The sequence below is a fragment of the Cyprinodon tularosa genome, unplaced genomic scaffold (assembly GCF_016077235.1).
Source record: "Cyprinodon tularosa strain WSP-4 unplaced genomic scaffold, ASM1607723v1 ctg9, whole genome shotgun sequence".
Classification (NCBI taxonomy): Eukaryota; Metazoa; Chordata; class Actinopteri; order Cyprinodontiformes; family Cyprinodontidae; genus Cyprinodon; species Cyprinodon tularosa.
The window spans coordinates 1930333-1951130 of NW_024039673.1; the positions used below are offsets into that span (position 1 = coordinate 1930333).

At 35.9% G+C, this 20798-nt stretch overlaps 1 protein-coding gene across 8 annotated transcripts in view; it reads right to left on the reverse strand.

The window, feature by feature from the left end:
* Positions 1-20798, reverse strand: part of nrxn2a (neurexin 2a) — a 231765-nt gene that overhangs the window by 32620 nt on the left and 178347 nt on the right. For all 8 annotated transcript variants that reach the window (XM_038273923.1, XM_038273925.1, XM_038273927.1 and 5 more), the window contains one exon: positions 2937-3118. In XM_038273923.1, the coding sequence (XP_038129851.1) occupies positions 2937-3118 (182 nt within the window). The remainder of the gene's footprint in view (positions 1-2936; positions 3119-20798) is intronic.

Here is a 20798-nt window from a genome sequence, read left to right on the forward strand (position 1 = left end):
ATTGTGTTGTTTTTCTTACAGTACTTAGCATGTTTTTTGTTGTTGTTTTTTTTACTTTTTATTGCATTCTTTTTGTATTTCTAGATTAAATTGAATGGGTTTCAAGTCGAAAAAATTAAAAATTTAACATTATGACTATAGTATAGTATAATTCAGTAGTAGTTTGGTTTACATGCATATAAAATGTTCGTTCCTTTAATACATGAGCTGGTGAGAAATATCTTGTTAATGGCTTATATTGCTACCTTTAATGTATCGTTTATTGTTATGTTAAATTTCTAGTCATGATAAAAATTTTGATTTATCGTCTAGACAATAATTTAGAAGTAGAATAAGATAAAAAAAAATGTAAACCTAGTAGCGTTTGTGATTGAAGGGCTATAATTGCTGTGGCCTGCATTAACAGCTACAGTTACTCAAGAAGGATTTCAAAGAATTATCACCAAGTTCATTATTATTACTATAGTATGACAAAATATTGTAGTAAGATATTAACGTAACTGCTTCTACCAGTTTCGAATTAAATCATTTATAAATCTGACTATTTTTCAAATTTGGAACAAGAACTTACTAAAAGGGGTGACATGAAATTTCTGGATCTGATTTTTGCTGCAAATTAAACGCCCTATTAAATTGAATGACAGTTGAAGTGAGTCCAGAACAGATCAAAGTGCTGTCTGTTTTAAATATAGTATTATTCCAGTACCAAAATATGACATTTAAAGCTAAATTGTGGCCTTCACTGCTAAATGCTATGATTGGTTTGGCCTTCTTTTATCGTCAAAACATATTCATGTTTTGCTATTGGTGATTCTAAATTAGCTGTAGATGTGCACCTGTATCTTTTTATTATACCCAACAACATCACAGGAGGACATGTGTTGTTTTTGCATAGAATTATTCGAGCTTAATTTATGAAGGGATGCATATTACGCTTTCAGAAAGCATGAGTTCAAAGGGAACCACATACACACCAATTGTTGACAGGTGGTTTGACAACAGATGTGATTTCAATTATTACAGCACTCAGATAATTGACAGATTGCTTTCCCGGTTTCGCATCCTGTCATGTTTACAAACTAAAACACACCTTCAACAAAAGAAAAAACAAGCATCTGTTGACTTATTGGGTTTTAATTTATAACAGAATATAGTTTAGAGACCTTGTGCTAATTGGATGCTCTGTTTTCTTCCCATACTATCATTTTTTTAGGCCCTTATTTATATCAATGTTTGGACTCTGATGTCAAACATAAGTGAATCATACAAGCTGGGTTGTCTTACAGCCAAGAATAAAGGCATTAATCGTTAGAATTTAATCTGAAATATGCTACAATTGGCTTTAGGTGCATTATTAATTAAATTTGAAGCTCAATGAATCATTGCAGATGAGCCCCTATTTAGAAGGAACAAAGTCAGCTCATGGAAGTTTTACAGATATGCTGAGAAATTGATTTTTCTTAATCCTCAGTGAAAAATCTATATATTTGGAGCTCGTTCCAACAGCAAATGTTTTTCTGTTCGCTCACAAAGCACCTTGTTTTTATAAATATTCTAACTATTCTCTAACATGAATGTCAAATGTCCATGGAAGGACTCTTTAGTCAGAGACAATATTTTCTAAAATCCAATCAGACTGTGCAGAAGCGATAACAAGTAGCGGCACGATTGGTGTGTTTTGGGGGTTATGTGTGACACTTGTGTGATGTCATCAGAGCATCCTGAGCATGAAAGTCTGTTTATAGGAGGGCAGATAAAAGTTCAATCTGAATCAAGCAAATTAGAACGGACACCTAAACCAAAGTGGAAGTGCATCATGGCAAGTGGTGTTTGGATTGTACTGACAGTAGGGAAGGAGGCAGGAAAAGGATGCTTCCTATGGATAGTTCATTTAGCATAGGGACCTCCTGACAATCCTATCCACAAAAGAACTACAGTATGCTGTTGCTCACAATTACTTGTGGCAAAGCCCTCCTGACAGAGTTGAAAAAAATAATAAAACATTCTCACTTGTACTCTATGTGAGTCCATGAAACCTTCATATATTTGACATTATATTTTGAAGAGCTTCAGCCTTTTGCTATATTTGTTTCTCTTATTTGTTTCTTTCAAACAAGCATAAAAAAAGGACAATGTGTTATGAAAAAGAACAATATTGGGTGTGCAGGTGGCGCAGTGGTTAGGGAGCATGACCCATGTAGGTATGTCTTCAGCAGGCGTAGAGCTAACAGAACTGCCAGCGTTGCGCGGCAAAGGCTCAAACATGTACGGCTGCTAACTTCATCTTGCTAACTGGTTAGCAAGATACTTCCAGACACTGGCCACAACCAAACTGCTTGGGAACCTTCTACCACAACAATCCCATCCCCTTGATAAACGACCAATCACATTCAGTGTATTAATTTGTGTAAAGTGGGGCACCACTTCGGATAATTCGGAACTGCAACACTTGGAACAGCTGCTTCCCCACGACTTTAAGTCCTGTAATGATGTTTGGAAGGCCAGATTCAGCACGTTGCTTCAGGGTTCCTTTTCCTTCAGCGTTCTTAATGTTGACCACAAAAAAAACGAGAAAAAACAGGAGCCAGGGAGCTACAGTATGCACAACATGGAATCACTTTTTGTTTTTGTTAGGAGACATTTAAGTAACAAACCATAAAAAAAACTGACTGTGAAATGTATGATTTGAGTAATATTATAGAAATATATTATAATATTATAGAAAAGTCTTTCTATCAGTGTTAAATATAACCAAAAAACTCTCCAGCAAAAGAATTTGCAACAGATTTCCAAAATATTAAAGAATCTCAAAGATACTCAATAAAAAAACCTGGTGAAATTTGACTTTTTTATCTGACCTAGTTTAAACGGGGCAAAATACATCAATATGAACTGTTGCATTTAAAAAGCAAATTTTTCTGTTGTTGTGTACTTACAATGTGCAGCTGGAGATAGTCTCCGAGACCGTGGGTGCTTTCCACACGCACTAAAATGGCCTCCTTCTGCTGAGTGCTGAAGCCCACGGCTAACCTGTCGGCGCGTGTGCTTGGCCTTTCGTTGGGAGCCCAGGTGAAGGTAATAAGAGCCCCTCCTTTCCCAAAGATGTACGTGGTCCCAGCTAGGAGCAAAAAAGAAGCAATGGGACAACTGTCATCATTTCCTGCCTGCAATAAGTGATAGATTTTGTGAAGCACAAACATTCTGACTTTAGACAATTTGTTCTTTTCAGTTTTTAAGCACCAACCCTTGTATGAAGATGAAATTATGCTTTCTCCTCTCACCCTCTTTTAACAAGGCCACCTCCGTCCACAGCAGTGCTCTTCACTTTTTATGTAATTGAAAAAAAAAAAAAAACAGGGCAAAAGCTGACTGAAAGTGATGTAATGAAACTAAATTCCCTTATTTTATCAATTTCTTTCTTAACAGAAAAAAAAAAAAAAAAAAAAAAAAAAAAAATATATATATATATATATATATATATATATATATATATATATATTTTTTTTTTTTTTTATATATATATTGTTAAAGAAAAATGATTATTTTTTAGAGTTTATTACAGTTAATCTTATGGCATGTGTAAACACTCTCACTTGAACATATTTCTTAATTTTGAACAAGGCTGTGTTAATGATTTAAAACTACTAATGGGTAAGTATTCAAAGCACAGGAGGCCTTAAAATGAGTATCTCCTGGGGGGTGAATAACAGTTAAGCCTGCAGGAGAGATTTCTGCTTGGTTTACAGAAGGTCAAAAATGAGGCCCCCCGCATTCCACAAGCTGTCTGTGAGAGCTTATCTTGTGTTTTATGACTTTAGGAATGCTAGATGCCAGGACAAGCTTTCCGCCTTTTCTTGTTAAAACAAAGAAGCAAATGACCCCAGATGTTTGCAGTAAATAAGGGGAAGCCCTAGCAGTGTCAGAGATGGCTGTTGGTTGGAGGACCGAGGGCCAGCCCATTTTGAATGGATTAGATACAAGAGGATAAAGCTTTCTAAATAGAAGAAAAAGATCAGATTTTGCCCTTGCAAACTCTCCAAAGATGTCTTGTACGTCTTTGCTTTCTTTCCTCCTATGTCAGGTAATGGAATGTATGTCTCTGTTGTTCTGCAGTTTCTGGTGTAGGTTTGTGCATTGTCTTATTTCTAAAGTGTATGCATTGTCTTATATTGGATTAAACTCTGTAATTCTGTGACGTCAACACGCAATGTTGGTTTTATTACCAAACGCAGCTCGCCGAGTGGACCTGGGGAAGGGAAGAATCAGAAGCCAATCTTTTTCCAAAGTTAACTATGTTAGAATATTTTCTTCCTTTACAATTGGGGGCTCGTGCCGGTTCTGGAATCTCGGCGCGCGGCTGTTTGGTCCTGATTGATCCGTTTCGGCCCGACGCTTCGGTGTGGTAAGACAGTATTAGATTATTTTTTAGTTGTCTGAAGCGCCGTGTGGTCGGACCGGGGCTGATTTGCTGTGTGCGGCCTCACAGAATTCAGATGCTGCAGAGGTAGATAAAATCCCTTCTAAAAGAGTCAGTTGTTTAAGGATTTGAATAAATACACATTACAGGGAACTGTGGCTAGTTCAAAACAGAGCCTTTACGTTAACTCTGACTTAAGCTGGGTTTTAAAAAATGTAAGTTCTTTTTACCCTGAGGAGCAATGCCTGGGCCTCTAGAAAAAGTATTTTGGAAATTTGTGTATTGGTTAGTTTTGGCTTGTATCAGCCGGAGATTTCGACTCATCTCCAGTGGACTTATAATTATTTGGGTTAATTGGACCGAGTTGTATCACTCGTGGGAAATAAAGGACTAATAGCAGGTTGGATCACCTTTCTTTGGCACCCTTAAGCGGGTTGCTTATAGTATAAAGGACTAAAATAAATTATTTGATTTAATACGGGTTCAATCGCTCTCCCCAGCTGAAAAAGAAAAAAACCTTTTGTCACTGGGCGGATTGAGTGATCGAATAAACTAAATTGAGGCTTATTTTCGCCTCAAACTTGACCCAGCTCTGAAGTGTAGGACTGAGAAGTTGAAATGAGAATAAAAGGGATTTGTAAAATTGAAATTGGACAATTAAAAGATGCGTCATACATTCTTTTAGCCGGCTCCTGACGTTTTCTTTTCTTTTTTTTCTGTCTTTTCTTGACTGAACTACAACGTTGTCTGTGTTTCTGTGTTTTGTATGTTTCTTTGATTTATGGCTGTGTGTCTGTCTTCCCCCGTTATACTGTAGCCTATGTCCCACCACGCGCTGCTGTCTATTCGTCTGTCTGTGTCTGAATTGTGCTGAGATTGTGCGGAAGTGATTTGTGTTTCAAGATTGTGTTCTGAAATATTGTTAAATATTTTTGCTGGATGTTGTATTACTAACTTTCTGTTAAAATGTGCTTCTGTGGGACAGAGGTGTCTCCGTTTTGGATGCAAGTTTTGTTTCACAGCAGGGGGACTGATTGATCCCCCTTATTTGCATTTTGGGAGTGCTTCAGTTCTGTTAGCACTGATGTCCAGCTGACTTTTTCAGGATTCTTGGATTTTGATGTGAATTACTCTTAGAACTGTGTTTTGTGTTGAGAAGAAGAGTACAAAATAACAGATTTACAGATGTTTTTACTTTCTCAGCGGGTGAAATGTGTTGCATCAGTTCCAGGCTAGAGCACTGGAATGATCCAATTGTTTTTTATAATACTGTAACATTGACAATCACTTAAATTTCTAGGTTTCCTGACAGGATGGAACACCCTCACTGATTGTAACAGGAGAACAAAAATGAGAACATATGGATGTTTTTCTGCGTAACAGTGTTTTCTACACTGTTAATGTGGGACATGTTGAAACACTAATGAATGACTTTGTTTCTTGTAGGACGATCTTCGTGTGCAGCCCATTTCGCATATTACATGACCACATGAACGGTTTTTGGGTTTTCCTACAGGGGGTCTAGGTAGCCATTTAATAACAGTGGGCTATCATGAAATACGGTTGTGTGTATAATATGGAGTTTTTACAAAAGGTTCACTCAAAACTGAACAATATTGGACCTATTGGATAATTGTTATTTTTTTCAACCATGGTGTTATAATAATTGTGTTTAAGACTTTCATAGGACGAATTTTGGTTTGAGATCTGGGGTAACATCCTGCATCTTTCTTACAATGGGGTGTTGATGAGTCTGCTTGAGTGTGAATGAGAGTGTATGTGGAGGCAGATGGCCTTTGATGGGTTTTAGGGTGCTCTGTGTAAATATTACCTCAGTTTAGTGTGTAGCTGTGTGTGTAAAAGGTATGTTGTATACTCTCCTTGTGAACATATTTCTTATTTTAAACTATTTAGGGACAGTAAAGGTTTTGTTTCATAAATATGTTTTTATTACTGCTTTACGGACAATTTTAAGGTAATGACGATTACATATTTTGGTGTCACAATCTGGTTGAAGCTGAATCATCTGCTTGTGCAGTGAAATTAATATGAAACGAGAATTCAGCCTTGGCTTAAAGCAGATAAATGTAGTTATTAGGAAACTGTGTTATCCACTTTGACTAACAACACTAACAGACTAACCTAAATTCTAACTAAATAAACTTGGTTTATATTTTTTATGGGTAACTGATTGGACATGTTGAAATTTTAGCATAATGGGGGAAAGTTCTTCCATTTTTGTTTTTCCACCTCTAAATTGTTTTTCTTTTGGAAATATGAAAACACAGGGGGATGTTACAAAGATAAGATATTACGGATGGAACTTAGAAATTTACATCATCTCAGTCTAGTTTGAATACTAGATGGAAGATTTGGAGAAATGGTGGAACATCTTATAATATTTTGGTTTTTCAGCTAATTATTATATAACAGTGACATAGACTCCAAATTGTTTTCAAAATGATAATTTTATTATATCAACAGGGGGAGAAGGAGAAGTAGACTCTAATTCCTGGTAATTTTTTGGATATGGTTAATGGTAAATTAGTTAATCAATAATTTAGATTTTTTCGATTCAACAATAGTGAATTATGGATTTCTTTAATGTAGAGTCATATGGCCTTCCTGCTTTACTACAATATGGTGTATGTGATATAGAAGCTTCTACTAAATTAGATTTGATCATCTAAAATTGAACGGTTTCAAATAACATCTATGCCATGTCTATTTACATTTAAAATTGTTGATAGATTTCTGCATCACTGCTGACTTTGATTATATACAGTTGGGTGTAAATTGTTAATTTTGAGGAAAATTTTGGTTAAAACTGCTATGAAATTCAGATAAAATGTAAAGGATTTCTGAAATTTTGAAATAGGACTTTGTCTTGAAGCGTGGGACAATGATAAGGATGTTTGGTATTTAGTAGAACAATATGCAATTCATAATTATTTGACCAAGGGCAATTCCATCACAACTTTTATAAGTATCAGTACTTGGACATTCTAGAGTTTGTTCTAATTCTTTAATGAGTTTGTGAGGTTGTGATTTTAGAATTTGTAGTTGATATTTGGCACAAGCAGAGTGAATGTCATCGAGGTATTGACGTTTATTGATTTTGAACAGTAAGTGTCATTATTTTCTTAATTCTGGCACATCCGATCGTGGACTATTTTAACAAATTTCTATCTATTCTTTTTGCAGTTCAGGATTTGGGGCAGTTGGCCGTTTGTGCTATAACAACAACAAATCTAGCGCCACACGGGAGGAGGCATCACAAGATAAATTTTATTTATAGTAGTGAAAGTAACAAAATGTGGCAAATATAAGTTTTGCTTTTTAATTACTTTGTATTATTTTTTCTCTGGCAGTTCTCCTTCCTTCTGACTTGATGGCAATCTTGGGGGAAGGGTCTTTTGAGCTCAGAGATCATGGGAAGATGTATTTGAAGGGATCTTCTTGATTACCGCATCAGGCCGCTGTTGTTGCTGAACAAAGACATGATGATGTTGAACTGGGCCCATCTTCTGCTGGACTGTTGTATGAAAGCCAAACGCTGTTGAGCGATTACGAAGGTCAGTGAAAGCGAACTGTTCTCCTGCTGTACATGATGATGCTGCACGTGATTGCAAAGTGCTGCTCATAGGACCTGGCAACAGATGTCTCCTTTGACTGTTGCTTTTCATGCCTGGCTGAAAACAAAAGGGACTCAAGCGTTATCTGGGGGAGTCTTCTATGGCTGGGAATCAGCAGTGAGTCGGGACCACAAAGATCATAGCTTTTTGTCCAAACCCGGACGGGGGTTTCAGTAGATGACTGGTCTGCTGGTTTCTATGTCCTGCTCTGTCGACCACGAAAGGCTGACCAAAGTTCATCAAAGCGGGACTGTATCCAGATGTTTCTGCACTGCTGGAATGACTGCTTCTCTAGACACGTTCTGATTCAGCAGATAAAGAATTGGGGCATGGCAAGTTGCTCAGCGGTGGTCCTGTTGTGTGTTCTCATGTTTGATCCTGGATTCTCACCTCTGATCATGTGACCTGGGCGCCAAGGCCCACTCCTGGGGTTCCCTTCAGTCTGCAGGTTGGAGACGAAATGGGTGCCAACAATACTTGGTAGTGGTGAATAAGTTTTTTTTATTTTTGTAGTGTGTGATGCCATTGTTCTCTTCTTATATTAGATATAGCACTGAGGCGCCCTGTTTTCTTCACGTCCTGCAGCCCTGCAGTGTAATTCTAGGTGTTGAGGACAACCCCATCTCCTGGGGTCAGAGGTTTTACGATGCAGTTAGGGGTTGGTGTGCACCAACTGTTACGACACTGCATTCCTCCATGATTCACTCTGTTTGTCTCACAAAATGCTAGTGTGTTTTTTTTCCTTTCCTGCCTGAAAAGAATGGGCAGGGACTAACGATTGCAATTACATTCTTTTTTAACTATAGCTGAATTGCATTGTGTGTTACGCTTCATCTACTAAGGAAGATGATCTAAATTTTTATTTGCATAGTACAGTGGCTACCATTCAGTAAAACTAAATTTAAATTTAATTGGAATTTGAAATTAAGGTGTTAAAGTGGATTGGGTGTCTATAGACTGACTTACTGAGCAAATGACACCAAGTTCTGTGTTGATTTCATAAATTTAATCAAACATTAAATTCTTTGCTTGAGGTGTGCAGATTGTAACAGCATCTGGGACACCGTGTTTGAATTGCATCCACCTGTGTTACATGAGGCTAAAGTTAGTGGCGATAGCGGATTTCATAACATTTGTTCTGTTATAGAAACAGGGGGACATGAATGGAATTGATCTGATAGGCAAATTTTTAGTTTGGATCTCTGCATTTACTTTTCGGAAAAAGAGGTTATTGAAGTTAAATCAAAATACATTAAATGTTTTACGGTGTATTACCAGCATTAAAGATGAGCTAACTATTTGGATATGAAATAAGTAAAATGTATAAATTGAATATACTAAACAAAATATTGACTATCAAATAATTTACATAAAATAGTGTTCTTAAACTAAGGAAGGTGATCATTGGATTGTTGTATCTCTATTCATATGTTTTAAAATAAGTTGTTTAACTAAGACATCCAGGAAGGTCTAAACTAAAGATTTACATCATTTAATAAATTTAGCTGTATTGAATCTCTCTCCAAAACTGAAAAGGCATTGATAATTGATAAACAATATAAAAAGGGTAATACATTATTCAATTAAATATTTTATAAATAGGTTTTCAAATGAATAAATGGATCAAAGGTAAAAATGGTTGAAATTTTTGGGATTTAAAATATGATTGGAATAAAGTAGGTCATTTTTGATATTTAGTGACTCATGTAAAGCAGGCTGATCATTCTTTAAGGTTTTAAAAAATAGAAAATATGATGATTGAAATTAAATTGGTCTAAATTGGAAATTTACAAATTAACAGTTATGGAACTGCTTCTAAAATACAGTTAAGTTTTGGGTTTAACATGATAGGAAACTTTCATTTCTCATGTAGGCCTTATATAAAAAGAGGGTCAAAGGATTGATAAAATACAACTCCAAAGTAGCAGATTTATAATACAAAAGGAAGACAGTGAAGCTGTCATAAAGTGTAGGATCAATCATTAACCAATCAACAGGGTTCTCTCCATATGAGCTCCAGACAGGACGGATGTTTCCAGGACCTGCTACCCGCATTCCAGGATGGAAAGGTAAGCTTGCACATTTATCTCATAAAGATTTCTTCAATGAGTTACAGGTCCTGGCAGCAGAATTTACAAAATACCAGACGTCACAGGAACGTCCAGGCTTGGGATCAGTTCGGGGAATCGACTGGGTGCGCCTGATGGTCATCAAAAGAAAGTGGTCTGAACCTCGCTTCGCCAGACCATACCGAGTCGTGGAGAGTACATCTCATGCTGTCCGTCTACAAGAGAGAAGGAGACACGTGGTTCCATTGGAGTCAGCTGAGGAGCCACAACGCACGCTGCAGGGCATACAGGAGAATCTACAGTCTCAACCTGCGGTCGAGGAGTGTCTGAGGGCCATCACAGCGCGGAGGAGGATCTGCATTTCCGGGCAGAAGTCTGCCAAAACCACTTCATTTTCCTGAATTACAAGGCTTAAAAGGCCCAGACAGGCACAATAATCCTGTTCCGGTGTCCTTCCATTGAGAAAAGGAGATTGCACCCTCTCCTTAAACTCACTGTTAAATTGGCATAATACTCCAATTTTCAGTGAGCAACGGACACTCAGGTGAAAACCTGAGGTTTACAACCGAGGAGGAACACGTGAAGGATCCAGCTACAAGATCATCATTAACTTATCTTCTTTTTATTGCGTGTTTTCGTTTTTGCGAACTCTTCAAGAACATTCGTTTCTTTTTGCGCGTATTTTTGGATCGTTTCCTGACGAAGAATTCATATTCATTTTTGAAAGACTATCGAAGGAGCATAGAGACGAACTCTAACTTCTTATTGTTGAATTGTGAAAAAAAAAGAAAAAAAGGTCTTTTGTAATTTTTATGTGTTTATGATGTATTTTTTATGTTGTTATTGTTTTGTATTGACAAATTGTAATTTTTGTGGCGAGTATTGTCTTTTGAGTCTGCTGAGCATTTTTTGGTAATTTCGAGATATCTTGCTCTGGTTTTCTAATTTTATACTTGGGCTAATATTTCTATTGTGTGTTTTCTTCTATTGACATAACTGAGTTTTATGATTTTTCATGTTTGATAAGTGAAATGTATTTTTTAGTTTAGTTTTTACTGGTTAAAATTTTGTGGTTCATCAGGTGAGTATTAAATTGTTGGACAGCGCAAGATACATTTGATAAGTTTAGATTATGGAGTTTAGCTTTAGACACATGACCTGGCAGTGGACCTAGGAGGTGCTGTTTAAAAAGGGGACTGTTATAAAATTGGGCTAATGTTTTAGTTTTTTAGTATACTAAATAGTTTTTTGGTTCCTCTATTAGAAGGCTTAATCATTTTATTTGTGAGGTCTGTATGTCTCAGACCTCAAAACGGGGACTGTTAAAGAAAAATGATTATTTTTTAGACTTTATTACAGTTAATCTTATGGCATGTGTAAACACTCTCACTTGAACATATTTCTTAATTTTGAACAAGGCTGTGTTAATGATTTAAAACTACTAATGGGTAAGTATTCAAAGCACAGGAGGCCTTAAAATGAGTATCTCCTGGGGGGTGAATAACAGTTAAGCCTGCAGGAGAGATTTCTGCTTGGTTTACAGAAGGTCAAAAGTGAGGCCCCCCGCATTCCACAAGCTGTCTGTGAGAGCTTATCTTGTGTTTTATGACTTTAGGAATGCTAGATGCCAGGACAAGCTTTCCGCCTTTTCTTGTTAAAACAAAGAAGCAAATGACCCCAGATGTTTGCAGTAAATAAGGGGAAGCCCTAGCAGTGTCAGAGATGGCTGTTGGTTGGAGGACCGAGGGCCAGCCCTTTTTGAATGGATTAGATACAAGAGGATAAAGCTTTCTAAATAGAAGAAAAAGATCAGATTTTGCCCTTGCAAACTCTCCAAAGATGTCTTGTACGTCTTTGCTTTCTTTCCTCCTATGTCAGGTAATGGAATGTATGTCTCTGTTGTTCTGCAGTTTCTGGTGTAGGTTTGTGCATTGTCTTATTTCTAAGTTTATGCATTGCCTTATATTGGATTAAACTCTGTAATTCTGTGACGTCAACACGCAATGTTGGTTTTATTACCAAACGCAGCTCGCCGAGTGGACCTGGGGAAGGGAAGAATCAGAAGCCAATCTTTTTCCAAAGTTAACTATGTTAGAATATTTTCTTCCTTTACAATATATATATATATATATTAGAGGATGCAATATGGTTTTTTGCAGGCATTGGCTAGCATTCAGCAGCTGAATAATGCATACAAATCCTTGTTTCTAATATCATATGCATTAGGTTTTATGACTCACACAGAGCAAAAGCAAATATTAAAACATTGCAAATATTATTATGCAAATATTCAGTCCAAGAGACTGAAAATCTAATATTTTGCTTTTAATTACTTTTTTACATTTTCTATTTCAAACGGAACTGAAGATCTTTTTATGCATTTTTAATTTTCTAAACGTGATTAAAAACGTGATTTTCTTTTTCATTTAACTTTTCTTTTTAATCTTGCATGAATCTTATACATGCATAGTGCTGCATACCTTTCTATGTGTTGGTGGTACAGGAAGACTCTGTACCACACTAAATGAGTTCTCTGTAAATATTATTAACTTATTTACTCTGTAGAATGCTGAGGTTAACATTAGATAAGCTGGATTGCTGCTGATGTTTAAAGGTTGTTAAAAAAACATTTTTGTTTTAAGCGCTGCAGCTCTGAAACACTATGTGTAACGCACACATTTGCCTAAGCCTCAGAAACGTAGACGTAGACAGATTTTTTATTTTTATTTTGTGTACACGAATGTAAATAAAAATAAATTATGTTAAGAACAGCTCTCCAAACAATTTCATTTTTTTAAAGGGCAGCCTTGAAAACAGTAAAAATACATAAAAACAGTACTATAAACATATGACTGTTTATTTACAGTTTTAACATTTCAGTTTTTTTTTAATAATTAATAAAATATAATAAATATAATAAAATACAATAACCCATTTTACAAAACATTCAGCAGTCTAATTATAAAAAAGGAACATTAACATTATGGCTATACATTATTGCTTGTTTATAACATTTAAAATAATTATAATTTAAAACATATAACATAATTGTCTTGTTTTATGAAGAAACAAGGCAACAGCTACTGGGAAATCTCAGAAATACCCCAAAATGAACAAAACTTGAGCAAAAGCTTCACCATCGACTCACTCTACTCACTTCCGAATGCTCTATGCCTGAAACCGAAGGTTAAACAATGGATTTAACTTTTTTACAGATCACTCAGATAAGTTTTTTTTTTAACCTTAGGATTTATTGGAAGTTAGTAAATCTTTAAATTTGATGAAAGAACAAACAAGGGAATTAATAAATACACAGATAAATAAAACAAGACTTTATGTAACAGCAAAAATAGCCTGTTTTAAGGGAGCAGAGGACAGCTTGTTACGAACTGAAAGGCACTACTCAGCGCAGGAGTGGATTGAAAGCTGAGCTCATAACTTAAAATCAAAGCAGGATTTGATTTCCACAGAATATACTGTATATCTTTACTTTCACACCTGTCATTTCCTTTTTATGTGTGTTTTAACATCACAAGAAAAAAGCAGGAAAAATTGTGAAATTAGCCTTAGGAAAGATTTACAGATGCATAACAAAAAAATTAACTCTCACACACAGGTAAATAAAAGAGGATTTTTTTGCAATGTGTTGCATAAATTTAGGCCTGATTGAAGTCCTTCCACCTGCTCCTTCAGAATATGGCAGGTGCTTGGCAAAGTGGTGCTTTCTGCCTGAACTTTTTACCACTTAACTTATTCCACTCCACTCACAACCATTCCTTTCTCCTTGAGATAAATGAAGGAACGTTGATGCTAATTTTGTCATTTACAAGTCTAACTCAAATTGCAGAAATACCTGCGCACGTCTGCACAGGCATGTGTTTAAATCCTTTCACTTGTAAATCAGACACCTCTAAGCGGCGTGAAGTGATGTATTGTGCAGGTTTTTCGTTAAACCTGCTGAAAATTGCTAAATGCTGTATTTCAATATGCAAAGAGAAGTAATCCATTTATTCAACCCATGCACATGCAAATCCTGCTAGTTATGTGGTGACTCTAGAGGAGCCAGATAATATCCTGTGGTGCAGCTGTCATACAGCTGTGACCAAAAAGAAGCAGCCACATTTGAAAAAACACCAGTTTATGTTTAAAGCACTGTTGTCACACCTGAAAAGTGTAGCATGTGTGTCTGCTATTATTCAGTGAAGCAGAGGAAACTTGAGGAAAAACACAGTTGCCCCATTTTCAACAACCTGCAAAGGCTCTTCTGCTGAGTACATAAAATGTCTTGAGGAAAACAAACTGCTTGAACAAAGCTAAATAGTGTCACAAAACACTTCGTCTGAGGTTAAAAAAAAAACCCTTGTGCTGATTTAAATGTTATTTCAAAGGGGGGGGGTTTCAAACAGTGATTGTTTCCAAGTTAATTATTTTTTATTATGTTAATCTTAATTAATGCCTGGACTTTGCAGTCAAATGAGTCAGTGACATTAGTCACTTCAAAGAGGCTCATTTAGAGGTTTTCAGTTTTTTTCCTTTCAATGAATTGTATCTATCTCTGGCCTCTAAGTCAGCCCGCCTTTTCTTCTCAATTAAATTACTAAACAGAACCATTGATTTGGCTTTAGCCACAACTTTTGCGCCCTAAATTTAGAACTGTTTCTAAGTTCCCCAATAACAGTTGCATTTGTCATTGAAACCCTACATTACTTGTATCTAACACTCACTTTTATAAATGCATTAAAGTCTATATAGATCAAGATGGATCATTTAAAATAGAAGAAACCTCATAAATATCGGTGAATATCAACGAAGGGTGGAGGTTGGTTGAGGACCCAAATGCATAGATGAGTCCTTGCAGGTTTAATAAAATCAAAAAGGCAACAGAAACAAAATCAGGAAACCAAAAACCAGGAGACATCAGGGGAAAACACACATGGGGAGCCAAGTAACGACAAGAAAACAGCAAAGAGTAACTGAACAGAAGGTGTATATATGGGAGAGAGAAACAATGTGAGGACTAATCATCTGGTAGGTGTAGACAGACGTAACCAGAAGGAGTTAAGGGGAAAGTGACCGGCACAAGGGTCAACAGAGAGCAACTCAAAACATACAATACTGCTTAAATATAACACAAAATGGAAAAGAAAACAACAAAACACAGAATAACATAAATCAAAGTGGAACTGAAAAGTTAAAAAAGAAACTTAAAACGGAAGTCCAGAAGGGGAGAACCATAACAGTGAATTTGAATTATGTTTAAAGACAACTGTAAAACAGGGCTATGGGCTCTAGGACAATCTGAGCATTAAAATCTGCCACAAAAAAGTCGATTTGTTTATTTCCTTACATAAAATGTAAAACTCTGTAAAAACAGATTTTTGGGGGGTTAAATCGAATAATGCTAGTTGTTAGAATAACAAAAAAGACAGAAAATGTATTTCTGCTCCTTTTGTATGAATTATTGCAACAATTCTGTGTATGGATAATATCTCTGTCTTAAAGGAGCAGGGGGTTTAAGCCTGACTGAATCTTTGGATCCAGTTTCTACCCCTATGCAAAATTAAAAGTAAAGTATGGTTAACCTAAAAAGAGAAATTAAATCCATAGTCCAGATATTTTCCCTTTTTACCCCTTGAAATATTCCTTTAATGTTTCCGGTTCAAGATTGGCACACAACAAGGAATGCATCAGTCATAGTTAACGTCTTAATACATCTCTGGTTGGTCACTGAAAGCCCTGAATCCAGCTGCAGTCTGCACCATGTGATGCTCCCCTTAAACTCTCAAATAGCCTTTATAATCCACTCAAGGCTGCAGTGACTCATCAGAATCAAATTTAACGGTCAGGTTGGTGTACAAAATAAAAGAATTTAACTTAAGCTTTCAATTATTTACATCATAATTAGTCACTTAAAAACAATAACGACGAGATATGGAGAGTATGCTTAATAAGGGACAAAAAGCAAAAGTTTAAAGAAGGATAAAAGCAGTATTTACATAAGTGTCAATATGCAGTCCACATTTTTTTTATTTTTATTTTTTTATAAGAAATGTAACTCCTGAAGCAGCTGCAGTTCAACGCTTGTAAATTTCCCCCAACCTCTTAAACAGGTATTTAATTACAAAACCATTCAAGAATCAGGTAATTCTCGGGTAATTAGGCATCTTTTTTTTTACACATTTCCTTTCAAATCAACTCTCCAAATATTTACAGGAAATAAAAAAGTTGGCATTAAATTTCAGCTTCCTTTCTCACATGTTGAAAATTACCTTTGCAAATAGATAAAAAAAAAGAAAGAAAAAAAAGCCTCCTACTGTATTAGCATATTGGTGTATGATTAAGGTCAACAGTTGATTATTTCCCTGGTCTAACAGGACATGGATCGGTCAGTTTGACCAGTTAAGTGTATAATACATTGGAACAGCTACACTCTTTAGCAGTGAGCTTGTTTACTGGAGGCTGTCAGTAGCTGGCTAAACGACTGCCAAGTCAGCAATCCCTCCTCCTAATCATCTAAGCAACAACACACAGTACTATTTCTATATTAAAAATACAGCTTTATGTGTTTTATGTAAACATTACAATTTCAGACAAACTAAAGCTGTGGTTTTAAAGAACAATCGTCAAAAAAAGTGTATTTTGAAGTTTATCTGTCTATGATAATTTATAACTCAAATAAAAACTAGAATTGCAGTTAAATGAAACAATATCATAATATTTATTCTTTATAAGAAGTAAAACATTTCAGCAAACGTAATTGACAGAACACCAGTGGGAAATTCTTTTCCACTTTTGGACAACCACCAAATTACACTGTTTCAGATCCAGCTTCAGACAATACTAAAATGTCCTCATGTACAGTTAACTTGCACTTTGATACATTTTCACAGAAACCACTGCTAATGGTTGCAGAAGGCTCTTCTCAAAATGATTTTTATTTTCAAGCACGGCTCTAGCAGTCTGAATTATCAGATCAATATGTAACTGGGATCTTTAGCGTGAAATATTCTCTTTGCACCACTTGCTGGCTGACCTTCAGGGAAAACACATAAAAAATATTTTCTAAGGAAGAACATTTATGTTGGAAATACTTTGAAATATTCTAAAACTATTCTTTGTGGACTTTTAAATATTCATGAGAGAATTAAGCATTTGGGGAATTTGCCCATCCTGATATCGAAGACTGCCAATTAATGCTGAGCATCATGTGATGTTGTGAACTGTGCATATTGTGCTCCACTGCAGTAGGCTCTTTTTTAAACCCTTTTCTGTAGAGAATCCAGGTTGAAGGACTTAATAGACTTTACTATGACAATACATCTTAACACTATTCAGTTGTCTAGACCAGGGGCCACCAACACAGCACAAAGGGGCCCTCAACGATGTTTGCCCTCAGGGTCTCCTGAAAACAGTACAACTTACCAGTGGGCTAAGTTTGAAATGACTCAGTACCCATGAAGTAGCTCTAAGTTCTAAACGGTTTGGTGACCCCTGGGCTAGACTGTCTTCTACAACTTTAGCAGGTATGGCTAAAGTATAATCTCATCTTGCTTTTTTAGGCATGTTTAACTTTTCAAATTTTTTTCTCTAGTCTTTGCTGACTAGCAGTTGGTAAAATTTAATAGCTTTGCAAATAACATTCAAATAATTATTTTTGTTGTACTTTAGATGTCAACTTAAGCAATTAAAACAAGCTAATGTTATGCCTGACTATGAGGTAAAATATGCTAATTATGAAACATGGTGGTGAAGATTCTTAGTCATCCAGGTCATAGTCATTCCAAAAAAGTAAAATAAAAAAAAAGTGATGGAGTCGATTCCTTCCTGCTATTATCGCAACCCCACCCGCATACAGGAGAACAGAACACCTAGCCTGTTCTCCCTAATGTCTCCCTTCTCAGAGGCATAGACCAGTATCGGTTATTACAGGCTAAAGAACCCAAACGACCCCCATTCCTAAGGGGCGGACCTGTTGGTCCAGTTCAATTTGCATGTTTTCTAAGACAAAACAAGGCTTTGTTTTGGTCCACTCTATAAAGCCTCAAACTCAACACTAATTCTGATATTTTGATTGAAAAAACTTCCTGGATGGGAAGCGAAACATCTTCAAACTTTAAAACAATGTCCAGTGGATTTATTTTTTTGTTGTTGCTATTTATGAAACGTATCACTGGTCTTACCCATTTTTTACTTTTAGAGAGCAGATTTCAGATTTATTTCCCTATAAAACTCAACTATAAAGATTCCTATGATAAGCAAAGGTAAGGTATACGTTTTAGAAACAGTTTGTCACAGAAATAAAATAGGAAGCAGAGCTAGGTTGCAATGGTAAGCTATGAGGCTAAGCCCGAATTAGCAAAGGAATTCAAGAAACAGATAGGGGGATATTCAAATTCTGTTACTGAGAAAAACTATAGTGTGTACCTGAAAGATTATCTGTATGTTTGAAATGTACAGAGCTGCGTTAAACAGTGTCAACCCCCAATACAAGTTATGCAAAAAAAGTTGACCAGGTGCTATGTGCCAAAATGATTTATATTACATTTTTCTTATTTGGAGTATTTACGGAACTAGTGGCTTGTTTTTCTGACAGTAGGCTGACAGGAAAGGAGGTATGAGAGAGGGGGAGAGACATGCGGCAAAGGACCACAGGGCAGATTCGAATCCGGGTCATCAAGGACTAAGGCCTCCGTACATGGGGTGTGCGCACTAAACACTGCGCCACCTGCTTGCCCCTGCATTATTTACTTTGATTAAACACTAAACAGAAGGTTTTTACGTTATTGTGGTCTCAAAATAAAAATGTTTGCGTTTGCATGCTGTAGGTAGCTTCTTTGTGTTTTACAGTGTTTACAGCAGAAAGTATGAGGGTTAATTTTGTTTCCTCTATGATGTCTTCATCTAACAACATTCAAGCTTTAAATTTTCTGATCATTGATTAAACATTTATGATTGAGCAAATCTGAAGGTTTCCAGTTCCATTACTAGCACATTACTGAGTCATTGACATGCTGCAGAAAAGGCACAGCGGCTTTATCAGTGTATATTTATTCTATTCCTCTTGTTGTAGTTGTAATTCATTGGCCCAAAACATTTTGTGTTTTTATCTGTAATACAGAGAACAAAACCCCCAAATTCTGCCTGATTTCTAAAGTGGTCAGCAAATCATAACTGACTCCTCTTGTACCTTTTGTGTCAGCGGTAGTCAATAACTTAGTTAGTAGACAAATAGGACATTATTGATTTTACAACAGAGAAATTAACTCATGTAGCTTTTTAGAGTTTAGTATGAGCCTCACATTTAACACTGAGCCTTTTTAAAAACTGTATCTTACCTACTTGTTTATCTAATATATTTATATTTTATTATTATTTTCTCTGAATAAGCACATAGAGCTGCATTTGGTCAAATATGTGCTTTATAACTAAAATTGCCCTGAGTCTCATTGGTCGCTGCCACCAGGTTTGCTAACCATCAACTGCTATCAGTCAAGGGTGGCAGGCAGTGTTGTTTTTGACAGCCATCTTAGATTTAGTCTTAGTCTTCAGGACGAAAACTATAATTAGTCTTAGTCGCATTTTAGTCATTACAATATGTGATAGTTTAGGTCAGTTTTAGTTGACATGTTGCAAAAAACAACAACAACAAAAAAAACAGTTAACCTTTACAATTTCAAACAACCAGCTTATTTACCAGACTGACAGCTCTTGCCTAGATACTGCAATTGCTGGGTATAGAATGCTGCCATACAGTTCATCATTGCTATTGGGCAGAAAAACTTTGATTTGTAGAATTCAAATAAACTTTTTTATGAATTAATGCCCTACTTTATAAAAAAAAAAAGTCTTAAACAAAAGCTGGGAAAATAGCAGATCTAGTTCAACATATCATATTTGTAAATATAACAGACAGAGAAGCTAACAAGATGTACAATAAAGGAATGGTTTTAGACATACAAGGTTTGAAGCAAACACTTCCTGATCTACAATGAATTATGCATTGCACACAGATCAATAAAATACTCATTGCTCCAAAAAAGCAAAGAGCAAAAACATTCTTCTTTCTTCTTTGGCAATTTTAGCTTTATTTGGCCTCTTGGTTACCGCTGCTCAGGTGTCAAAGTAGATTTAAATTCAAAGGGTTTTGATATAAAATATACAGAGAGAACCTACATAATTGCCTTGTAACGCCATGGCAATCCAGACCTAAATTGAATGAATATGCTAACTAAAATGTTGATATATTCAAAGGAAACATAGAAAATGTTTTAATTACAATACAAGGAAACATTTACATCATAAAAATAGATAAAGAGATTAAATACAACCAAATGAGAATAATAAGAGAGGAATATTCAAAGATCTATGTACCCTTTCACCTAGTTCCTTATCCAAAAATAAACAGTATGTGATGAAATATTTTCCTTGGATATAATTAGGGATTCCTTTTGGTAGAAATTAAAGAATGTTTAGTATCACCTCCTAGATTAAAAGATTTTATATGCTTGGCAGATGATGATCAGCCACATATAGTATATTAAAAAGCGAGAGCAGGAAGAGTCATACTACAGAGAGCGAACTATCAGTGTGGATCATAAAGCGCAGACTCAGACTCAGAGCAGTTTTTCCAGAGTTCAGCACGCAGTACCAGACAATTAAAAGTTATTTTCCCCCCTG